General features: G+C 40.8%; 1 protein-coding gene across 2 annotated transcripts in view; it reads left to right on the forward strand.

Annotated features, from left to right (window-relative positions):
- Nucleotides 1-20,683, forward strand: part of LOC110017416 (gastrula zinc finger protein XlCGF57.1-like) — a 151,379-nt gene that overhangs the window by 114,115 nt on the left and 16,581 nt on the right. For both annotated transcript variants that reach the window (XM_023950484.1, XM_023950486.1), the window contains one exon: nucleotides 19,807-20,102. In XM_023950484.1, coding sequence (XP_023806252.1) covers nucleotides 19,982-20,102 — 121 coding nt within the window. In that variant the 5' untranslated portion in view covers nucleotides 19,807-19,981. The remainder of the gene's footprint in view (nucleotides 1-19,806; nucleotides 20,103-20,683) is intronic.

Consider the following 20,683-nt stretch of genomic DNA (forward strand, 5'->3'; position numbering starts at 1 on the left):
CCAAACATCCTGGCACCTCCGGAGATGGTCCTGCATGGAGGGCACAGCCAGATCCAGTTCGTGGGATGGAAACAAGGGTGGTGGGTACCCGAGGGCAGCCTCGAACGGAGATAGACCTGTGGCAGAGGAGGGATGGGTGTTATGAGCATATTCGACCCACACAAGGTATTTTGACCAGTCCATGGAGTTCCGATCGGCCAGACAACGGAGGGATGTCTCAAGCTCCTGATTGGCCCTTTCAGCCTGTCCATTCGATTGAGGGTGGTACCCTGAGGTGAGGCTGACAGTGGCCCCCAAGGCGGAACAGAAGGCCTTCCACACTTGGGACACGAATTGGGGCCCTCGGTCTGACACGATATCCGAGGGGATCCCATGGTGGCGGAAGACAAACTGGACCAGAACCTCCGCAGTTTCTGCGGCGGAGGGGAGCTGAGACAGGGGAATGAAATGCACAAATTTAGAGAAACGGTCGATAACGGTAAGGATGACGGAATTACCCTGAGGGGGGGGTAGTCCGGTGACGAAATCGACCGCGATATGAGTCCACGGGCGACTAGGAGTGAACAGTGTATGGAGCAGACCAGATGGCGGAGAAGAGGTGGATTTGGAGCGAGCACAGGTGGAGCAGGCTGCGACGTACTCCTTGACGTCTTTACCCATGGAGGGCCAGAAAAAACGACGAAGGAGTAGGCTGAGAGTTCTCGCTATGCCTCCATGGCATGCTACTCGAGATGCATGAGCCCAAGTTATAGCCTCAGACCTGAGGGAAGAAGGTACATACAGGGTCCCAGCGGGAGGGGCAGGATGGTTGGGTTCCTCACCTTGAGCCTGTAGTACCTTGGTTTCAATGTCCCAAGTTAAGTTTCCTATGATGCAGGTGTCAGGGATGATGCTGGTGTAGGTGGTGTCCTGACTGTCAGTGGAAGAGTACATTCTGGAGAGGGCGTCTGGCTTTACGTTGCGGCTTCCTGGTCTGTAGGTTATGACAAAGTTGAACCGATCGAAAAACAGACACCACCGAGCCTGGCGAGAATTTAGTCTCTTGGCAGATCGTAAGTACGCAAGGTTCCTGTGGTCCGTCCAGACGATAAAGGGATGGACCGCTCCCTCCAGCCAATGACGCCACTCCTCAATAGCCAACTTGATTGCTCGGAGTTCCCGGTTGCCAACGTCATAGTTGCGCTCTGCCGGCGTGAGTTTTTTTGAGAAGAAGGCGCATGGTTTAAGTTTGCCAGTCTTTTCCTCACCCTGCGAGAGTACGGCCCCAACGCCAGAGTCTGAAGCATCCACCTCAACCACAAACTGTCTGGTAGAGTCCGGTTGGAGGAGAATGGGGGCTGACACGAACAGTCTTTTGAGGGTATCGAAAGCGCTCTGAGCCGCGTCATTCCAAACATAAGCCCTAGTAGTGGACGTGAGTTGGGTGAGGGGGGCCGCGATGGCACTATAATTCCTGATAAACCTTCGATAGAAATTGGCAAAACCAAGGAACTGCTGGAGCTTTTTACGAGAGGAGGGTGGCTCCCACGAGGAAACGGCGTCAATTTTAGCGGGATCGTGACGAATAGAACCTGCCCCGAAAATATAACCAAGCAAGGGGATGACAGAGGAGTGGAATTGACATTTCTCGGCTTTGACGAATAACTGATTTTCAGAAAGTCTCTGAAGCACCAGACGGACATGTTCCTGATTTTGAACCGGGTCTGTGGAATAAATGAGGATATCATCGAGATAAACGAATACGAAGCGGTTGATGAAGTCGCGTAGTACGTCATTCACAAGGCACTGAAAAACAGCGGGGGCGTTGGTAAGCCCAAATGGCATGACAAGGTACTCATAATGCCCCAAGGGAGTATTGAAAGCGGTTTTCCACTCGTCTCCTTCTTTGACCCGGACGAGGTGGTAAGCATTCCGCAAGTCTAATTTGGAGAAAATACGAGCTTCTTGAATGGAATCAAATACGGAGGAGATTAGAGGAAGGGAGTATTTGTCCTTGATGGTGATCTGGTTGAGTCCACGGTAATCGATACACGGGCGCAGGGTCTTATCTTTCTTTTGAACAAAGAAAAAAACGGCGCCAACGGGAGAGGAAGAAGGTTGAATGTGTCCCTAAGAAAGTGCCTCATGGATGTAACTCTCCAAAGCTGCTTTCTCGGGACCAGAGAGGTTAAACAGATTGCCTTTGGGAAGCGAGGCACCCTCCAATAAATTGATGGAGCAGTTGTACGGCCGGTGAGGAGGCAGAGAGTTAGCTTTAGCTTTGCTAAAAACAGAATGTAAATTGTGGTAGCATTCAGGTACGTGAGATAAGTCTACCTTCTCAGGCTCAATAACGGAGGGATTGCTAATAGTAGGAACGGCCGATTTAAGGCAAGTAGCAAGGCAATAATCACTCCATTTTGATAGAGTGTGCCGGCTCCAATCGAATTGGGGGTTGTGTTGTTGAAGCCAAGAAGACCCCAACACGACCGAATTTTGAGGAGAGTGAGTAACAAAAAAAACGAATGTTTTCTCTATGGTTGCCGGAAGTGATAAGCTGAACAGGTTCGGTGCAGTGAGTGATAATGGGCAGAAGTTGACCACCCAAACCGGTAGCTTTAACGGGGGCCTGAAGTTTCTCCGTGGATAGACCTAGACGAGAAACAAGGCTGTGATCTATTAAACTTTGTTCGGCCCCAGAGTCGATTGAGGCCCGTAACTCTATGATTGCGGTAACATGAACAAGCTTGACAGGTAAGTGGAGGAAGGCTTTGGAAGCAGAGTCAACATCAGCCACCCGCGGCCTGTCTTCTAGAGGGGGGCTCCGGAGTTTAACCGGGCCCTACATTGATTAACCTGGTGTCCGATCTTGCCGCAATAGAAACACGCACCTTCTTCCCGACGTCTCTGTCGTTCTTCAGGAGTGAGCCTGGAGTGTCCCACCTGCATAGGTTCATCCATCTGGTTATGACGGATCTCGGGAGGGGAACCAGAAGTGAATTGCTGTGCAGCATTCTGCGTAGGCAGGGCCGGACTCGTGCGAGATGCAGGGGGTCTTTCGCGGTGTCGTTCCCGCAGGCGGGCGTCGGATCAAAGGGCAGCTGTGACGAGCTCCTCAAAAGTATTGGTCTCGGGCTGCGTACACAGATGATCCTTTATGTTCTCGTTGAGGGACTGGTAGAACACTCCCTTTAGCGCTGGATCTGACCACCCGGCTTCCACCGCCAGAATTCTGAAATCAATGATATGGTCAGAAACAGGACGGTTGCGTTGTTTTAAGGCTAGTAGCTTACGTGCAGCTTCCTCCTGTTTCTTGGGTTGGTCAAAAACCAGCTGGAATTCATTAATGAAACGTTCGAAAGTGAGGTGATAGATGGGGTTGACCACTAGGAAAGCCTGAGCCCACTGTAAGGCTTTGTTACGAAGTGAGTTAATGATAAGTGTTATCTTGCTGTGATCGGATTGATAGTACCTTGGCGCTTGTTGGAAGAGAAGGCGGCACTGGAGGAGGAATCCGCCACAGGCCTCCACATTGCCGAAAAACGGCTCTGGCTGTATGCGGAAGTTTTCCCGTGATGAGCCGGAGGCGGAAGTGACGATGTTACCCGGGGCCGGAAGTGATGCCGAGGTAGCCGGCAGAGCTAACTGCCCTGAAACGTCCATCAAAGTTTGCGTGAGTCCATCTAGCCGTCGAAAGAGTTCCTGCTGGGCGGCAGCGATTTGGGACAAGGCGTCGGCTTGGCGGCCCAGGGCGATGCCCTGTTGACTGACGGCGAAACGCAGTTCTTCCGGGTCAGCTGGGTCCGGGGTTGGGCCATTTCGTTCTGTCATGATTTCCAAGCGGGAGGACCCAGATGCTGGAACCCAGAGAGAGCGAGACTGGTAGTGACAGGTAAGAAGAAGTTTATTTTGATTCCTGGGAGAACTGAGGCGTAGACGTTGGTCCAGAGGCAGCTGTGGCTAGTGGCGAGGCTGGAGGTACAAACGCGGTCGGCGTGGATGACGAGGTCCGGTGGGTTGCTGTGAATGGATCCGAGGTTCCAACTGACGTCACTCGTGACAAGGGTTTCCTGGAGCAGGAGATCAGGGTTAGTGTCAAAGCGAGGGTTAAGACAGTAGCGAGACTTAACATGACATGAGACCAGACTAGTCACCATAGAGGTTAACGAACTGGTGTTGAACTGAGGCGTTGGGTCTCTTTTTAAGCAGTAGATGAGATGAGTGGTGTCGGCTGGAGGTGATTAGAAGGAGCATGGCTGGCAGTGTTGGAGGGGGGAGGAGTCCAACAGGCATCATGACACCAGCATCCCTGTGACCCCGACATAGATTCAGGGATGGATTGATGGATGGATGGATGGATGGATGGATGGATGGATGGATGGATGGATGGATGGATGGATGGATGGATGGATGGATGGATGGATGGATGGATGGACGGATGAAATATGGGTGTACCTTAATTGCCATTTTTTACCACCTCTTTGTTCAAACCAATCGGATTCTGGTTTTTATATTTATCATTTTAAAGCTATCACGCTTTTTCCCAATTCTATGAAGCAGCTAGAGTTGCCTCTTTGTAAAAAATCTCAGACGCCAAGGAATTAGCTTTCTTTAAGCTCAAAAGTAAACAGTTTATCAAGCTTCTCAAAAGAGTCTGTCAGTAATTATGCGACACATGGAGAGTGAAGATCTGCTGCAGCTTAATAATTCAAAAGAAGTTCGGGAGAACTCTCTCCTCTATACTTCTGACTGTCACTGTTCTCCTGAGCTTTTGTTTGAAAGTGCCAAGAAGCCTTCAGAGATGAAGATCGCTGGACTCGTCCCGGATGTACAGAGAAAACTTTGCAGTTAAGTCAGAATAAATGAAGAAAGCTGGAGGTTTCAACCCTTCAACCCAGCAGGGGGGGTTCATAATTGGTGTGTCCTGCTGGTTTTAATGCGCTGGTACTGAAATACTTCAAAGGCTGGAATTTCAAAATAAAGCAGCTAAGCCGGAAAAAAGGGTCCTTGTTTTCATTAATGACAGATATGATTTATTGTGGAAAAGAGAAAAGGTTCATAGAAAGTACCATGTAGGAAAAACTTCAAAGCCACTGCAGCATGATCTCTGGAAACATCTTTATAGATGCTCCTCTGTAGGCTAATTCAGTCTAATGCTGCTGCTGAACACTTCTTTTGCAGGTTCATAATCTACTTTCTTCATTTAACTATCAAAGAGTAGAAGATCAAAGAGTAAATGATGATGTCATGGTTATTTGAATGATGAACTCTGTATATAATTCTTTTGTTATAATTTATCATCTGCTATGCAAAGATCTGCAGATATTTAATACAAATGTCCTTCATTACATGCTTAAAATATAGTGGGTTGATCTATATGTGTGAGGAATCTGCTTCATTTTTACCACATCAGGCAAACACTTTCAAACTTTAATGTTCTTTTCTAAACAAATAGTTTTAAATATTCTTGTTCTTTTATGACATCATTGTTTATTTCTCTAATGTAACCTTTTCTGATTTTTCCAAATCACTCTCTGATTTTTTACCACTGATAAGTGGTACCTGATACCTGATAAGATAAGATAAGATGAGATGAGATGAGATGAGATGAGATGAGATGAGATGAGATGAGATGAGATATTCTTTATTGATCCCGCGTTAGGGAAATTCAATTGTTACAGCAGATCAGTGCAAAAAAAGAACAACAGCAATGTGCAAAAAGAATGACAGGGTATTTAAAATGTGCAAAAATAAAAAAAAGTAAGAACATTAAACAAAAAGAAGAATCTACACCTATATACACTGTTACGACTTAACATATGTTATACGTAATAATAAAATAAAATAAGGTAAAAGACAATATGTTCGGATGGGCTATGGATGCATGATAGACATGCATATTTAAACTGTGGCATTGTACAATCTAACAGCTGTTGGAATGAATGACCTGCCGAACCGTTTCTTCCTACATGGAGGGTGTAACAGTCTGCAACTGAAGGAGCTGTTTAGTGCTTCCACTGTCGTAGTGGGTGAGAGGTGTTGATCATAATGGATGTTAGCTTGGCCAACATCCTCCCTTCACCCACCCAAGTTAGCTGATTTAATAATGGTGTCAGTAAAAACGTTGACCTAACTGGATAATTAATGTTATTTTTTTCAGTCCTAACACAACCTCTTCAGTTATGCGTGTTGTCAGGTCATTAGTTACCTGACGAATCGGTTTGGCAACAACTTCCTTGCTGCATCATTGATGCTTCACTGTGTGACAGCGTGTCTGTTAGTGCCCAATACTCGTCTAGACATGTTTAATGAAACACCAGGAACCAGGACCTTCTACAGCCTTCTGCTCTGTGTTCCTGCAGTTAGGGTACCTGAGATTTCCACCTTTTCAATGAAAACTTTTACACAATCCTTGTTTCGTCTGAAAAGAATTGTATGAATATCATGAATGTTAAGGGGAATGACATGGATGTCTCTTTCTGGTCAGAAACATTTGCCTTTTTTTTAAAAGAATCTTTCATTACTATTTATTTATTTACTTTTTTTTAAATTATATGAACTTTTTTAAAATTCCCAACGTGCTGCCAAAGCAACCAGAAGTTATTGACAAGTGGATGTGCTCTGGATTGCAGGTTGAGCAGTTGTCTCCCTGCCTAAGGGGTTGGTAGTTTGATTTCAGGGTAGTCCAGTCACAAGTCAAAATGTCTTTGGGCAAGAAACTGACCCCAAGTTGCCTCTGGTGGGTAAGCTGTGGAATGGTTGTGTTGAACTGGGAGTTTCTTTCTGATAAAGGTACGGTGTGAATGGATGGATGTCTTGTAATGTAACAGAGCCTGAGGCGGTGATAGAGACTACAAAAGTGCTTGAAACAGACTCATTGTTAGGGCTGTGATTTACGCACCAACAGGAAAAATACTGAGAAAGCAGCATAAATAAGATAGTAATTTGAAAAAATCAGTTTTTAAGCAATTATTCTGATGCAAAGAATGTCACGGGCGGGCATGGTGCTGTGGTAGAGTGACCGACCTCTGATCGGAAGGTTGCAAATTTGATTCCCGCCTGGCATGTCCATGTGCGCAAGCGTCCTTTGGCAAGACACTGAATCCCACATTGCCAGTGAATGGGTTTCTGACTGTAAAGCGCTCTGGGCCTTTTAGGAAGGTAGAGAAGCCCTATACAAATACACAATTTACCATTTTTCAGAAATATTATCTGTTAACCCTTGTGCCATCTTAGATGACCCCACCCTTACATTGACGTGTTCTCCCTACCATGACAAAGGTGGATAAAGGTGGAAAGATTTCATGTAATCCATGGACACCAGTGAAGATCACAAATCATTGAAGAAAAAAGGTTTAGAGCACTGTCTAGTGGATCTAGATGACCCAACTCCCAATGTTAAAATGCCTAGGATAGCACAAGGGTTAAAAAATAAAATTCCTGGAAACTGCAGCCTTTACCTTCTCAGTTACAAATTCCTTCACCTTTAATCCAAGTAGGATTTTTTACAGAATCCATTTTGTTGTGTTCATTATATTGTGTTCCGCAGAACTTTCATTTCTAAATGGATTCTGTCTTTGCCAAGGAGACAAGGTCAGACAGTCACAGCTTCCCTCACTGGAATGTCAGTTTTCATTAGGAGTGAAGCATGTGTGTGGGTGTCTGTGTGTCTGTTTGAGAAAGAGTGTGTTTTTGGTAAGGTTGAGTCTTCTTTTGCTGTGGCGGCAGCTTGAATTGCATCTAAAAATGAAAAAGTCTCTTCCTTTACTGCACCTCAGATTTGGATCAAACATTCAGTTATTTCCTTTCAGACTTCCAAGAAATCTGTTCTGCTGTCTGTAGTGTCTTCTGCAGTTCTATGTGCTTCTCAAATGCCCCTGGTCATAAATAAAACACAGATTTTCAGGGGAAGTATCAGTCTGACACTGTCGTTCCTTCCTAGTATTTCTTCATCCTTGTCTCTCTTCCTGAAAGGAAAGCAAAGTCCTGAGGTTGCAAACATGTTTGTTCTTGTTGGAGAAACCTAGGAGTGGAGAGGAAAGAGAGGTTAGAAAGTGACTAAGGTTATCTGTGAATGAGTCAGAACTGGACATTTTCATCATTTCCTGTGTGTAGAGGATGTTTTCCCATCATATTTTGTGGTGTTATAAAAAATGTGAGGATGTATGGTGAGAACTTAAGTATTTACAATTTTTTTTGGCATTTTTCCCCCTTCTTTGTTTTAAATAAGATCGTGTACATGTCTCTGTTTCCTCCTCAGTCATGGCTCTCACAGCCACAAAACAATTGCTTTTACAGTACAACAGCACCACTTACTGGTTTCAGAATGCAACAACTATATCCTATAGAAAATAAAATTCTATACTTGGCTTTCCTACTGCTAATGATTTTTTTTGTAACTTGTAAAATATTATAGAGCCCACAAAAACAGAAAAAGTTTAGGCTCATCTGTAAATCCTCATAAGAAAAATGAGACAATATCAATAACTGTACCCTGTGACAGACTGGCGACCTGTCCACGGTGTACCCCATCTTCACCCAACAGTAGCTGGGCTGGGCTCTGGCAGCGCTGTGACCGCGACAGGCATAAAGCGGGTTAAGAAAATGGATAGATGGATGGAGGAATGGAATAATAACTGTATAGTAGTATTCTTGTCGCTACAGCTAATTTTCCTAAGAGGTTGGACCTAAATTGAAACTACAAGAGCTTGTACCTGCATTGGTTAGTGTGTCACTTTACAGTTAATGCTAATCCTTGACCAAATAAGCCACCACTACATTAAAGTCCCTTTAAACAGGGACACCTGTGTCTGCACTCACTAGCTGCGTTTACACTGACAAAAGCAATCGGAATGAACGCCTGATCGGAAGAAAAATGCACGCTCCAGAGAAGGCTTTGGAGTGCAAACAGGACCGGTTGGCTACTCCGCGAGAGTGAACTGTGTCTCTGAGCACAACAACCGGACACGTAGCTTTGTGTTTGCGGGCAGGGGAGGGTGCTTTGTTACAACTTAACAAAGTCACGGTGTAACAAAGCACCGTAACAAAGCGTAACTTCCGCAGCTCTGCGTGAGCACGCTACCAAATCAGGAGAACTGCGTCTCCCGGTAGAACTGTGTCTCAGAGCAGAGGAATGGCTTTTGAGTGGTGTGTGAGCGCGCGGAGGCGGCTTTCAAAGCTGAAATGCCGTGCAGTCCTTAGAAACCGTTCAAACAATCACGTGGATTTGTGTTACCAGTCGCATCCAGACAAAATAAAGGCTGATGTTATTCCCACATATTTATGTGCAACTAGATGCAGATTGTAGCATTGACCACATGGATTTTGTGTTCATCCAAGGCTAAATGTTGTTAGCACGTGTTAGCCTACTTCTAAGCCTTCTTCCGGGTCCGTTTTGCCACAAAAAAAGCACTGACCACACACAGATTAAAAATAATATTACAAATCATAAGATAAAACTTCCATATTCATTTTTGTTGTTTTTAACCATTTCTGACATGTGCAGGAACCTACAAAAAGCAATTTACACATTTGAAGGTTCTGAGCATGCAAGACAATAGAGAAGCAACATAATCCTAAGATTTTGCTGGCCAACAAGCCAATGTGACAAAAGCCAAAAATTGAAGCATACTTATAAGCATTGGCATAGGTAAAGGTACAGTCGACAAAATAAAATATTTGTACATTTTTTAAATTAAGGAAGTCACTGAAAACATTTCAGTGAAAACAGTGAAAACAAAAACAGTTTCAGTTTGTTAAGAAGACAATGGTACGACGGAGTATTAGGGCCACCAAAAAAAAAAAAAAATTAGAGCCACCAAAAAAAAAAAAAGTAAAATTACGAGATTTTATCTCGTAAATTTAGGAGATAAAAACTCGTAAATTTAGGAGATAAAAACTCGTAAATTTAGGAGAAAAAAAGTCGTAATTTTAGGAGATTACAGTGGAAGTTAGCATGCAGAGCAGCAGGTGAACGCCGTGCAGCAGCAGAGCAGACCGACTAAACTTTGTTGAACAGGTGAGCTGAATGTTTATTGATAACGTTCCAAATGTCTGGAAGGTCATTTGTTTGATTTACGATTCATTAAAGTTTTATTTATTGATGGTTGGTTTGCAGGATCTCTGCAGCCCGATGAAGCCGTCGTCGGTGTCCCTGCAGCTGTTCGCTTGAATCCTTTCTCCACCAAAGACAAGACTCTACGTCTGTGTGACGCTTCCGTCACACAAAAGGAGGAGCACTTTTTTTTGGCATTTTCAACGTTCCAAAGCTAATATAAAACACTATTTTCATTCCTCTTTATTGTTTTATGCTGAAACGGGACATTTCATCTGCAGGAGGGGGCGTTTGTAACACTGTTTACTTCCGCATTGGTGTTGGGATGACAGGTTCATGACGTAATGAGACAAATGAACTTCAGAAAATGTGAATGAAAAGGAGAATAAAGGCTGCAGCGATCCTCTACACCCAAATGTGTCTCTGAGCTCCTTATTTTACATATTAAACTCCGCTTTACTGACACTGAACCCTGGAAAGACTGCTACACGGAAAATAATCTGATTTTGAGTCGCCAAAAGGTTCAGAATCTCTTTGTTTTAAACCTATAATAATCCGGAAATGAAGCTTCACAAAAGGCTCCACATACTTCATCTTCAAGCTAGGTTCCGATAAACGGACAACTTCAGTGTTTTTTCCTTAATCTACGACTTTTTTCTCGTAAATTTATGAGATTTTAAGTCGTAAATTTATGAGATAAAAAGTCGTAAATTTACGAGTTTTTATCTCCTAAATTTACGAGATAAAATCTCGTAATTTTACTTTTTTTTTTTTTTTTGGTGGCTCTAATTTTTTTTTTTTGGTGGCCCTAATACTCCGTCGTACAATGGCTCTTCTGATTGCACACTGAATTATTGAGTTTTTTTGTAAAGCTCTTCTTGAGCTCTTACCCCCTGTTTTCCTCCTCTGTCTTGAGTTCCTGTGAACCATTTTGAAAGCGCTTTTCCTGTTTCCTTTTTGTCTAAAAGAATTTGTCTTCAATGGATCTAAGAAAGATAAAAAAAACATAATTAGCATTTTCTATCCCCTTCATATTTTTCTGTATCATATACATACAGGAGACAGAAAATCAGAAAAAGTGTCATTGATAAGCTCTTTATAGTTTAAATATTCTTTATTTCAGTATTTTAAAGAATCAATGTAGATATCTTAAACAAAAAAATGCATAAAATGTATATTAGCTTCAGTGGAAGATAAGTTCCAAGGCTTGTGCAAAATCTCTTATGATAATGTAGCATCTACCACAGCACAGTTGATGAAATTTCACACAATATCAAGGAACACCTTATATTTATTTTAAAACCATAAGCTGTTAAAATAAAAAGTTACTTAAAATGTGTTACTATACAGCAAGCAAAAAAAAGTGGTCAACCACCTAAATATAGATTAGATTGAAGATGATAGAGGTCTGTATTTCATCACGGGGACACTTTAAATATGAGAGACTGAACGAGAAAAAAGAAAAATCCAGAAAATTACATGATCTGATTTTTAATAAAAGTTTATTTGCATACATGACACGTGTGGCTAAAATCAGTTTCCTAGCATTGACTGTATAAGAGAACTAGACGGAGCGAGTATGACGTCACCCATAGAAAACGCCTCCAATGAAACAAAGTCAATTCAGTCACCATTTCTCCGTGGTTCAGACCCCCTTATTTGGAGCTAGACAACGTCAGTGAGCAATAATTAAGGTAGCTTGGTTACCTTTATGCCCACTGGATGTCTCACTGGAGAAGCATTAAGAGCATGTCACACAAGCAGGACACTGGGGAAGACCCAGGACTGTGGAGGGACTATTGTCCTCGGCTGACCTGGGTGCATTCAGGGGTTTCCCTGGCAGAACTACAGGAAGACTCAGTGGAGGTCTGAGGATCTCTGGTTAGACAGCAGCTCAAAGAAAACAGTTTTGGATAAGGATCAGCTCCTGCCACAGACTTGTTTTGTCAGTGTTCTTTTGACTCTGGTACCTGGCTTCAGACTAAATGTGGAACTTGGTGTGCCCTCTAAAAAATGTTTCTGTCTTCCCGCTTTTGTATGTGAATGTCTCTGCTGGTTTCTTTACTCTGTTTCTAAAGGAAAGGGTAACCTTCTCATCTGCTAAGCCTAGTTTTTACCATCATTAACTTAGTCTCTGACACAAGTAATCTGGTACTCTATGCTGTCCACAAGCTAGACCACCTTGGTTTTTCTGGTCGTCCTACCGTAGCCTGAAGTTAAAAAATACATATATATATTTGATCAGAACCTGTCTTTTGGGATCTGCCTCTCACTGCATAACAACTCTGAGATGAGACAGCAGTCCTCCTGTCAGAAATAGATAATTGGCCCCTGTTACATTTTCTGGAAAAATGTTAATTTGGTGTTTTCACTCGGAACCTAATTAAGTTTCACAAAATCTCCTGGGTTTCTATCAATTTTTAATGTATTAGATTCTTTAATGGTAAAAAAAAATCTAAATATAAAACCGGAAAAGCAAATATGGTGCAATAAGAGAAGGAAGGTGAGGAAACAGTAAAAAGAATAAAAATGGATTGCAAATCAATTAAGGGTCAATAGTGAAAATTGATGCATTTGTGGCTGCAACACTACTGCCATCTTCTGGTGAAATATAAAATCGCTCTTTGGATTCATGCATTTCATGCTCCTGTCAGTTACAGCTAGCAGACCACAATTTTTCCTTCCCCTTTTTATGAAGTGTGAGGTAGTGCTTTGTGGCTCCTACCGGATAATGATCAGGGAGAACTGAACCTAAAACTTGTTTTTTTTGAAGAGTTGATGGTTTAAAAGAAAATCTTAACTAATATTGAGAGGCAGCTGACAGCATTTGTACTGATTTAGCATTTGTTAGACAGATTGATGCAGAGAAGTACAACCTGGCCAAGTGTGTGAACTGCTTTACATACAAAAGCCACAGACTTTTGGACAAAAGTCTTTTTGATTTTATGATTGTGTCAAATTTTCTTTCCCGGTATGTGATGAAATCAGAGCCATTGCTTGGCAGCCAATAGTCACCTTGCGTGACCTGAAAATCATAGAAATGCCCTTCTGTGACAATAAACATGATAACATAATGCTGGTGGTCTAAGATACTCAGCTTTTTGGATCAAGTTAATTTACTTTGGATTGGCAATGAAAACAACAGACATAAGTCATGGGGCTTTCATAAATGGATATTTCAACAATACAAAGTTAGAAGAAATCGCACACTTAGTTTGCCTTCTCAAGTGGATCCAAGCAAACGCATCTCTCCAAGTGAAGCATTACAACATCCTTTCTTCATGATGGCAAGGATACAGCCCATCGTTGTGACTAACACCACCAAACCTAAAGGGCCAACAGAGCAGCAGCTGCAGTGGAGACCCAGCAAAAGCAAAAGGCATAGGAAGTTTCGCCAACAGCCTGCAGTCACATAAGTCAAAAAATCTGCTAGAGTTTAAGATCCCATCATTTCAGAGGATAAAGAAAACAGTTCTGTCTGTAACAAACCTGCCAGGATCAAGAAGCAATTAGACAAAAAAAAATTATCAGTCAAATTTATTAGATTGACTTAAGCAAATCCTGGCAATCCTGTGGGTTTTCTCAGAGTACTTCAGTTTCCCCACAGTAATTGAATAGTGACTGATTATAATCCCCTCCCTGAATTGCCACCTTATTACGGTGGAGGGGTTTGCATGCCCAAATGATCCTGGGAACTATAACTTTTACAAGTTTCCATGTGCAATATTGCCCCCTATACCAGATAAGGGAGTTAGTTAAATAAAGGCCCAAAATGTACTTTTAGTTTTAGTTGGAAGGTTAGTTAGACTGAAATTGACTATTCACCCTTAATATTCTAAAAACATGTCACCAATGTTGTACTTTTAGCTTGGCCACATGGACCCGGAGGAATTATCTGTGGCAGACAACATTTAGTCTTGGACGCTCTTAAAATACGTGCAGGCAATGGAGCGATGTGCATCTTGGCTGCATGCATTATGTGCGGCCAACATGAATTTCCATTGGTTTTTGTGTTTGATCGCACGTAAATAAATGTAATTAATTTAGCTCAGTTCACTAATACAAAATTAAACTTGTAAACATTTGTGAACATAAGAGTTTGGAGTTAACCTCCTTTCTCATGAAACTTCACAAAACCGTCAATATCAGGATTCAAATCAGAAACACATTTGCAGAAACACATTTACTGTCATTCAAGTGTGCAAAACACAATGAAATGTCCATTATTATTATCATTCATCATTATAAGAATCTTTTCCTGGTTTCTGCCTGAATTCAACACCTCAACACCTGCCTTCTTCCTGACCTTTGATGGAGCGCCATCAGTGACCAAAATTACTTCATGTGACCAATTCACTTCAACATCGTCCAGCACAGTAACTAGAGAGCTGACTCTAGTTATCAGTCATCAGTTGTTGTTGTGTCCATCAACTCCAGAAACTCCAATGTGACGTCTCTTCATCACCTCTAATAAATATGCACAGATCTGATCTGATCTGGATTACATGAAATCCTTTTCATCTTTATCCACCTTTGTCATGGAAGGGAGAACACATCAATGTATGGGTGGGGTAATAAGGGCTAAGGACATCTTTCTCCATTGAGATGGAGAAACTCATATCAAATAAAGGAAAATAAGGAAGACCTTCCAACAGATCATAGAGCTTTTTGTGGAGAAGGATTGGTGCAAGGATTCAAAAATTAAGGCCAAACGTGTTTTTCAGTGTTTTTTTTAAATAACACAGGAGTAAGTGGAAAAAAATGTAAGTAAAATCATTTATTTATTTATTTGTATGATTTTCACAAACAACATTTGATAACACTGATTAAAGCAACAGAATGTGAAGTTGGAAAATACCAGAAACAGTTACTGAGGGTCAAATGTGTGCTGAACACATCTGTATACTTTAATTTGTTTACAGCACATATGAATGATTTATACACAATAAGAGTGTTCTGTCCATTTCTATAAAAGAAAAATTCTCTGTAGGACAAATATTTTCTTGTGTGTATTTTATAAGCTGTTACCTGCTGTTGGATGAATGGTGAAATATTTAGTTCTTTCATTGTAAATCTGACTCCAGAGGAGTCGGTGCCTCACCAGCCATCAACCTCACCGCACGTCACTGGTTTGTCTGCACAATTCTTGTACTCACCCGGCCCCTTCTCCAGAGTAGCATAGCTGTATATCAGTTTATTCATGTTAAAACCCTTCAGTTCATATAGCATGAGGAGAAACATTTTATCTAAAACCATTTGTGACTTTAATAGCTTTTCAATGAAAAAAAAATTTAGAGATAGTAAAAAAGAGGAAAATCCAAGGTAGAACTAATTCAGATGAGTTGGTGTCTCTTTGGGGTGTTGGTAAGAACACGCTGAAGCCCGAATGTAGTTTCCACCGTTGAGTGCAGAATTTTTTGAATCTGTTGACATCCATTCACATAAGGTCCAAAACTGAGACGCACAGGTGTACATAATTATTTGTTGCTTGTGTAAGTGTGTGGTCTAAAAGGAATGAAATAACCAACAGAGAACCATCAGAAAAGGAGTTTCACAACAAACATAAACTTACAGTTTGTCAGTGACGCACACTGCAATATCCCGCTGTACATGCACTTATTATTCCCTCGTTAGCAAAAAATAAACTACTTATGTAAACTTATGAATACCTTGTTACAGCTTTCACATTAGCTTCAGATCAACGCTCCCTCTCCTCCTTCATTTGCTGTGCATGCAGCTGAGGGCAGCGTATTCTTCCACGCAGATATGTAGTCCTGTTTATGTAGATTATTTATTTTTTAAACAAATAGAAAAGAAAATCCCGTCGGAATTAAAGGCTGTACGGTAATTTGAATGAATTTACTTCCCCACACACACTTTCCCTTACTTCACTCCCTGTCTTTCTTCCTATAACTCCAATAAACTGTAATGTGTCTCTTTGTACAAAGACAGAAATCATACAAGTGAAAAAAATAAAGTTTTACAGACATTGGAAGACAAAAATAGCTAAACATTACGAAAGTCCCTAGGATAGCCGTAACTCGCTCCTTGTAAAACCTGAGCTACGTAAATAGGAAGACAGAAAAAAAGCACAACAAATTTTAAAATACAAATAACACCCTCATCTGGAGTGTAAGAACAAATTGCGGTGGAAAAGCGAGCAATAATGACAATAAAATGGTTCTTAATATACATGATCTTTATTTGATGCATGTTCAGTTCAGATTGTTGCAAGTAGTTAACAAACATTTGTACTTGCTGAAAGTCTCTGTCCCATGTTTTATTATACACTTAATGTACAAAAAATTCTGTATTTTCCAAATATTTTCTATAATCAAAGATTTCAAGAAAAAGTATCAGTATCTGTGACAATGGCCCTGTAATTAGTTGCTATCAGATCAATACCAACATTCTCTCATTTAAGGACGTTGTTCTCTATAACTGTTACCAAATTTCAAAAAAAACTTTTTTCACCTTTTTTTTTCTCGTTTATCCCTCTTTGGGTTTTTTCCGGAAAGAAACACATTCTTCTTTAAAACCACTGAAGAAATCATTCTTATTAAAAACTTGATAACACCAACAATGAAACAGGGCCTTATCTCTCCGATTCCTAAACGTGGCAAGGACAAAAGGCTCATTGATAATCTATCACAGATTACATTGTTAAATACAGATTATAAAATCCTCACTCATGTGATTGCAAACTGATTAAATTTACTGGATTATGATCACTTAGTTGAAGATTATGATGTGAATTTTTCCTTGGATTTTCATAAGGCATTTGATACAGTTGAGCATGCTTTTATTTTGAAAGCCTGGAATCATTTTGGTTTTGTTGAAAAATTCATACATTTGATTTCTATATTCTTACATCAATAGCTCTATCTCTCTACCATTTGGAACAACGAAACGTTTTAAAATTAGAAGAGGAATTTGTCAGGGATGCCCAGTATCCCCATTTTTTTTCATTATTGTTAGCTATTCATATGAAAAATAGCCCGAATTATGCGTCGCATAGATTATGGAGTCCCAAACTGTTCATAGTTAAATAAATAAATATGACCTTGTGAAACCACACAATCAACCAATAAATCTCTCATAAATATATAAAAAGAACATGAAATTGTGAAAAATCTGCACAGATATTAAATATATTTCATTTAGCTTTAAAACCTGTTCATTCTTTTAAAACAGCATTTTAAAATATTGATTTTAATCATGTTAAATATTAATATAATTGTATGGATTTTTTCCGAACTTCGGATTTCAAAATCAATATTTTCCAAAGTTGCTTTGTTTTTATTTCACATTCCTGTTTTTCAGAATGACTTATTTATTTCATAATGATCTTTACGTTGTTTTTATCTTCATTCAGTAGATTATTAAAGTACACTTTTTTACTGTGCCGTGTTCGTTTATTTTTATATGACTTATATGCTTTTTCAATTTCTCTTGTCCTCTGTTTTAAGAATTTTTTATAGAGGTTATTTTTCTTTTTACAAGCATTTTGTAGACCAGTTGTTAACCAAGGGCATTTGGCAAATTTCTTCTTATTTTTATAAATTGGACAGTTCTTATTGTAAAGTGAGCTAAATATTTCTACAAAAATATTTATAAGCGATATCCACATTTATCTGTACACAGAGTTCCAGTTTTGTCTGGATCAGTCTTTATTAAGAGATTTCATGTTTTTTTCGTTTCTCAATCTTTGGTTCTTTTATCATTTTCTTTTGTCTTCACCTTGATGTCAAATATTCCAAAAATGTTAAATGATCAGTTATGTCACATGTCATTAGTCTACTCATATGAGTGTATTCTATATTATTTTAAAAAATATTATCAAGAAGAGTAGCACTTTCAGTAGTGATTCTGCTGGGTCTTTTTATGGTTGGATAGAAACCCATACCGTACATTCTGCTGATAAAGTCACTGTTTGCTTTATGTTTGCTGGGGTTTATCAGATCCATATTGAAGTCTCCACAGATTTATAATATTTTGTTACTTTGAGAGGTAAACATCTGGTGACCTATAAACACAGCTTATACTGACATTTTTCCCTGAGTCGTTACATATTTCAATTGTAAGACATTCCAGTGTAATTTATCAATTACTGTAAACTTCGTATTTTTTTCACATGTATTGGGACTCCTCCACCTTTTTTGTTTACTTTTTTTAGGTTAACAGAGTTTGTGCTGTAATATTTGCAGTCCACATTAACAGTGGAAAAGAACTGATCAGGGTTATAATAATAATAATAATGGATTAGATTTATCTGCGCTTTTCCAGACGCTCAAAGCGCTTATAGTGTGTCCATTATTCATTCACTCCTCATTAATGCTTGGTGATGGTAAGCTATGGTTGTAGCCACAGCTGCCCTGGGGCAGACTGACAAAGGCGTGGTTGCCAGTTCGCGCCTATGGCCCCTCTGACCATCACCGGGATCATTTATGCACATTCACACACCAGTGGAGCCACACTGGAGGCAGGGAGGGTGAAGTGTCTTGCCCAAGGACAAAACGACAGTTGGCTGGGGGAGCGGGGATTGAACCGCCAACCCTTCGATCATTGGACAACCTGCTCCACCGCCTGAGCCACTGCTGCTGGGTTGATGTCTTGAAGATTGTTGTCATTATCACTGAATATTTTAAGGTCGCTTTGCTCACCATTCAGATCTCTCTGAGAGTTGTGGTTGCAGGTGATTGTTGAAGAAAAAGTGTTGTTTTTTTTAGAAGCCATGGATAGTAGAGTTCATCTCCTCATCTCGTAAGACCAGCATCTTCACGTATCTCTTGTTTAGACTGTAGTGAGTAAATGTTTTTCCAAGTCTTCCAAGCTCCTGATGAGAACAACCTTGGACTGCTCAGGGGAGCCGCAGAGTTTAGCATAAATTTTACAGTCTTTTACCCAGGTTCCTTGAATTTTCCCCAGCTTTTTCAAGTAACGTGCTCTTCTGGCGATATCGGCATTCCTTTTCGTGAGGTTGTCATTCATGAAAACGTTGGTTCCCTTCAGATTTCTTCCTTGCTTCAATAAAGCGGCTTTGTGTTTCCGATTGACAAACTTTAAGAGGATTGCTCACCGTTACTGGCGGTCACTGCGTGCACTTATGACCGGGGTTTGATTTTCAATCCGGTGATTATCACGTCGTTAGATCTGGAGATCTGCTCTTGGTCATCCATTCGTTTTTCAATTATATCTGTCCTTTTAAAGCACTGCTCTTATGGATACAATGATTTATAAGCTGTTGAGCACCTTTTTTATTCCTGTGAGAGATCTGAATGCAAAGAGGGGATTGCATTTTCGTTTTCACATCAACCACGCAAAAAGTGTAGCATAATTCAATTCCAGGAGGGAGGCGGGGCGAGGACGTCAGTGCTCACATGTGGACGGCTACTAAGAGACACCGACATGTCTAGAACCAGTGCGGCAAGGCTCGCAGCTTTGTGTTAGCGACAGGGGAGGGTACTGCTGTGCGCTCCTGATTGTTTGTAATTTTTCAGGACTGAGTAGCAGCATTTCCGCATTCGGCGGTTTGAAGCTGCGGGCCGTGGTGCGTCTGTTCGAAGCTTCCTCCAGACTAGCTTCATCTTTGGACGGAGTGAACACCATATCAAAGTACCCTCCCCGGCTCGCTAGTCCGAAGCCGCAGCCGGTCAGAAGGCGGAAATGCTATTCAATCAAATTTTCTATTTGATTTTGAGTCAAAAATCCAGCTTCATTTTGAAAATGAAAAAGTATTTTTGGTATTTAGTTTGATTTTTTATCTGCTACAGAAATGCTTCCATAATGAAGGACACCAGTGTGAGAGGTGTGAGAGAGTGAAAAGTGCTTCACCCCTTCCAAAGTTAAGTGTGCCAGCTATACTCCAAGATTTTATCAGTTTCCTGTAGATCAGTCGCCAGTGGATTTTATTTGGGTTTTATAGAAATTTACTTTTATCTTTTTTGCATGACTGCGTGTACTTTCAATCTATTTGTGAGTTTGTCTTTTTTTTCATTGCATGCATACTGGTGCTTTGGAGTGCAGGCCAGGACGTCACATGGACAACCATCATCCATTCACCTTTCTTGTAAGTATATATGTTCTTTATCATTCTAACTGCTGTTTTTAAGACAGTTTTCTATGTTCTGTTAGTCTTAATTAAAGTTGTTTGTGTTGGGATTTGTGTGCCATTTCATAGAACTGATCACTTCACCAGAAAGGAAAAGAGTGTCTGGAATGTGAGTTGATTTATTCATGAAAGACAGAACTTCCTGTGACTACAGAAGACATTTAAAGAGTATATTGACAACTACCTTAGGACCTACAGTTATTTTACTCACCATGTAACAAGGGCAACCTGATTCTATATAAAAGTGCAAGGAAGGGGCAGAAACCCTTGGGAGAGCAGTTTGGAGCAGAAGGGCTGTCTGTATAGCTCTCCTAGCAATAAATCGTATCTGGCTCTTGTTTTCTTTTTTAATACTGTCTTGTGTTTTTAGAATTAAACTTGACAATATTCCTGATGCGTTGTCTTCAAATGTGTTGTCTTACGTCATCATTGTTTATTTTCTTGGTTTTAGATCATTTTATTTAAACATTTCAATAACAAAGGCTTCTGCTGATGGAGCAACTGGTATACTCCCCAGCGGATCCTTAAAGTTTTGTAGT

Source organism: Oryzias latipes, chromosome 21, assembly GCF_002234675.1.
Source record: "Oryzias latipes chromosome 21, ASM223467v1".
In the NCBI taxonomy this organism is placed as follows: domain Eukaryota; kingdom Metazoa; phylum Chordata; class Actinopteri; order Beloniformes; family Adrianichthyidae; genus Oryzias; species Oryzias latipes.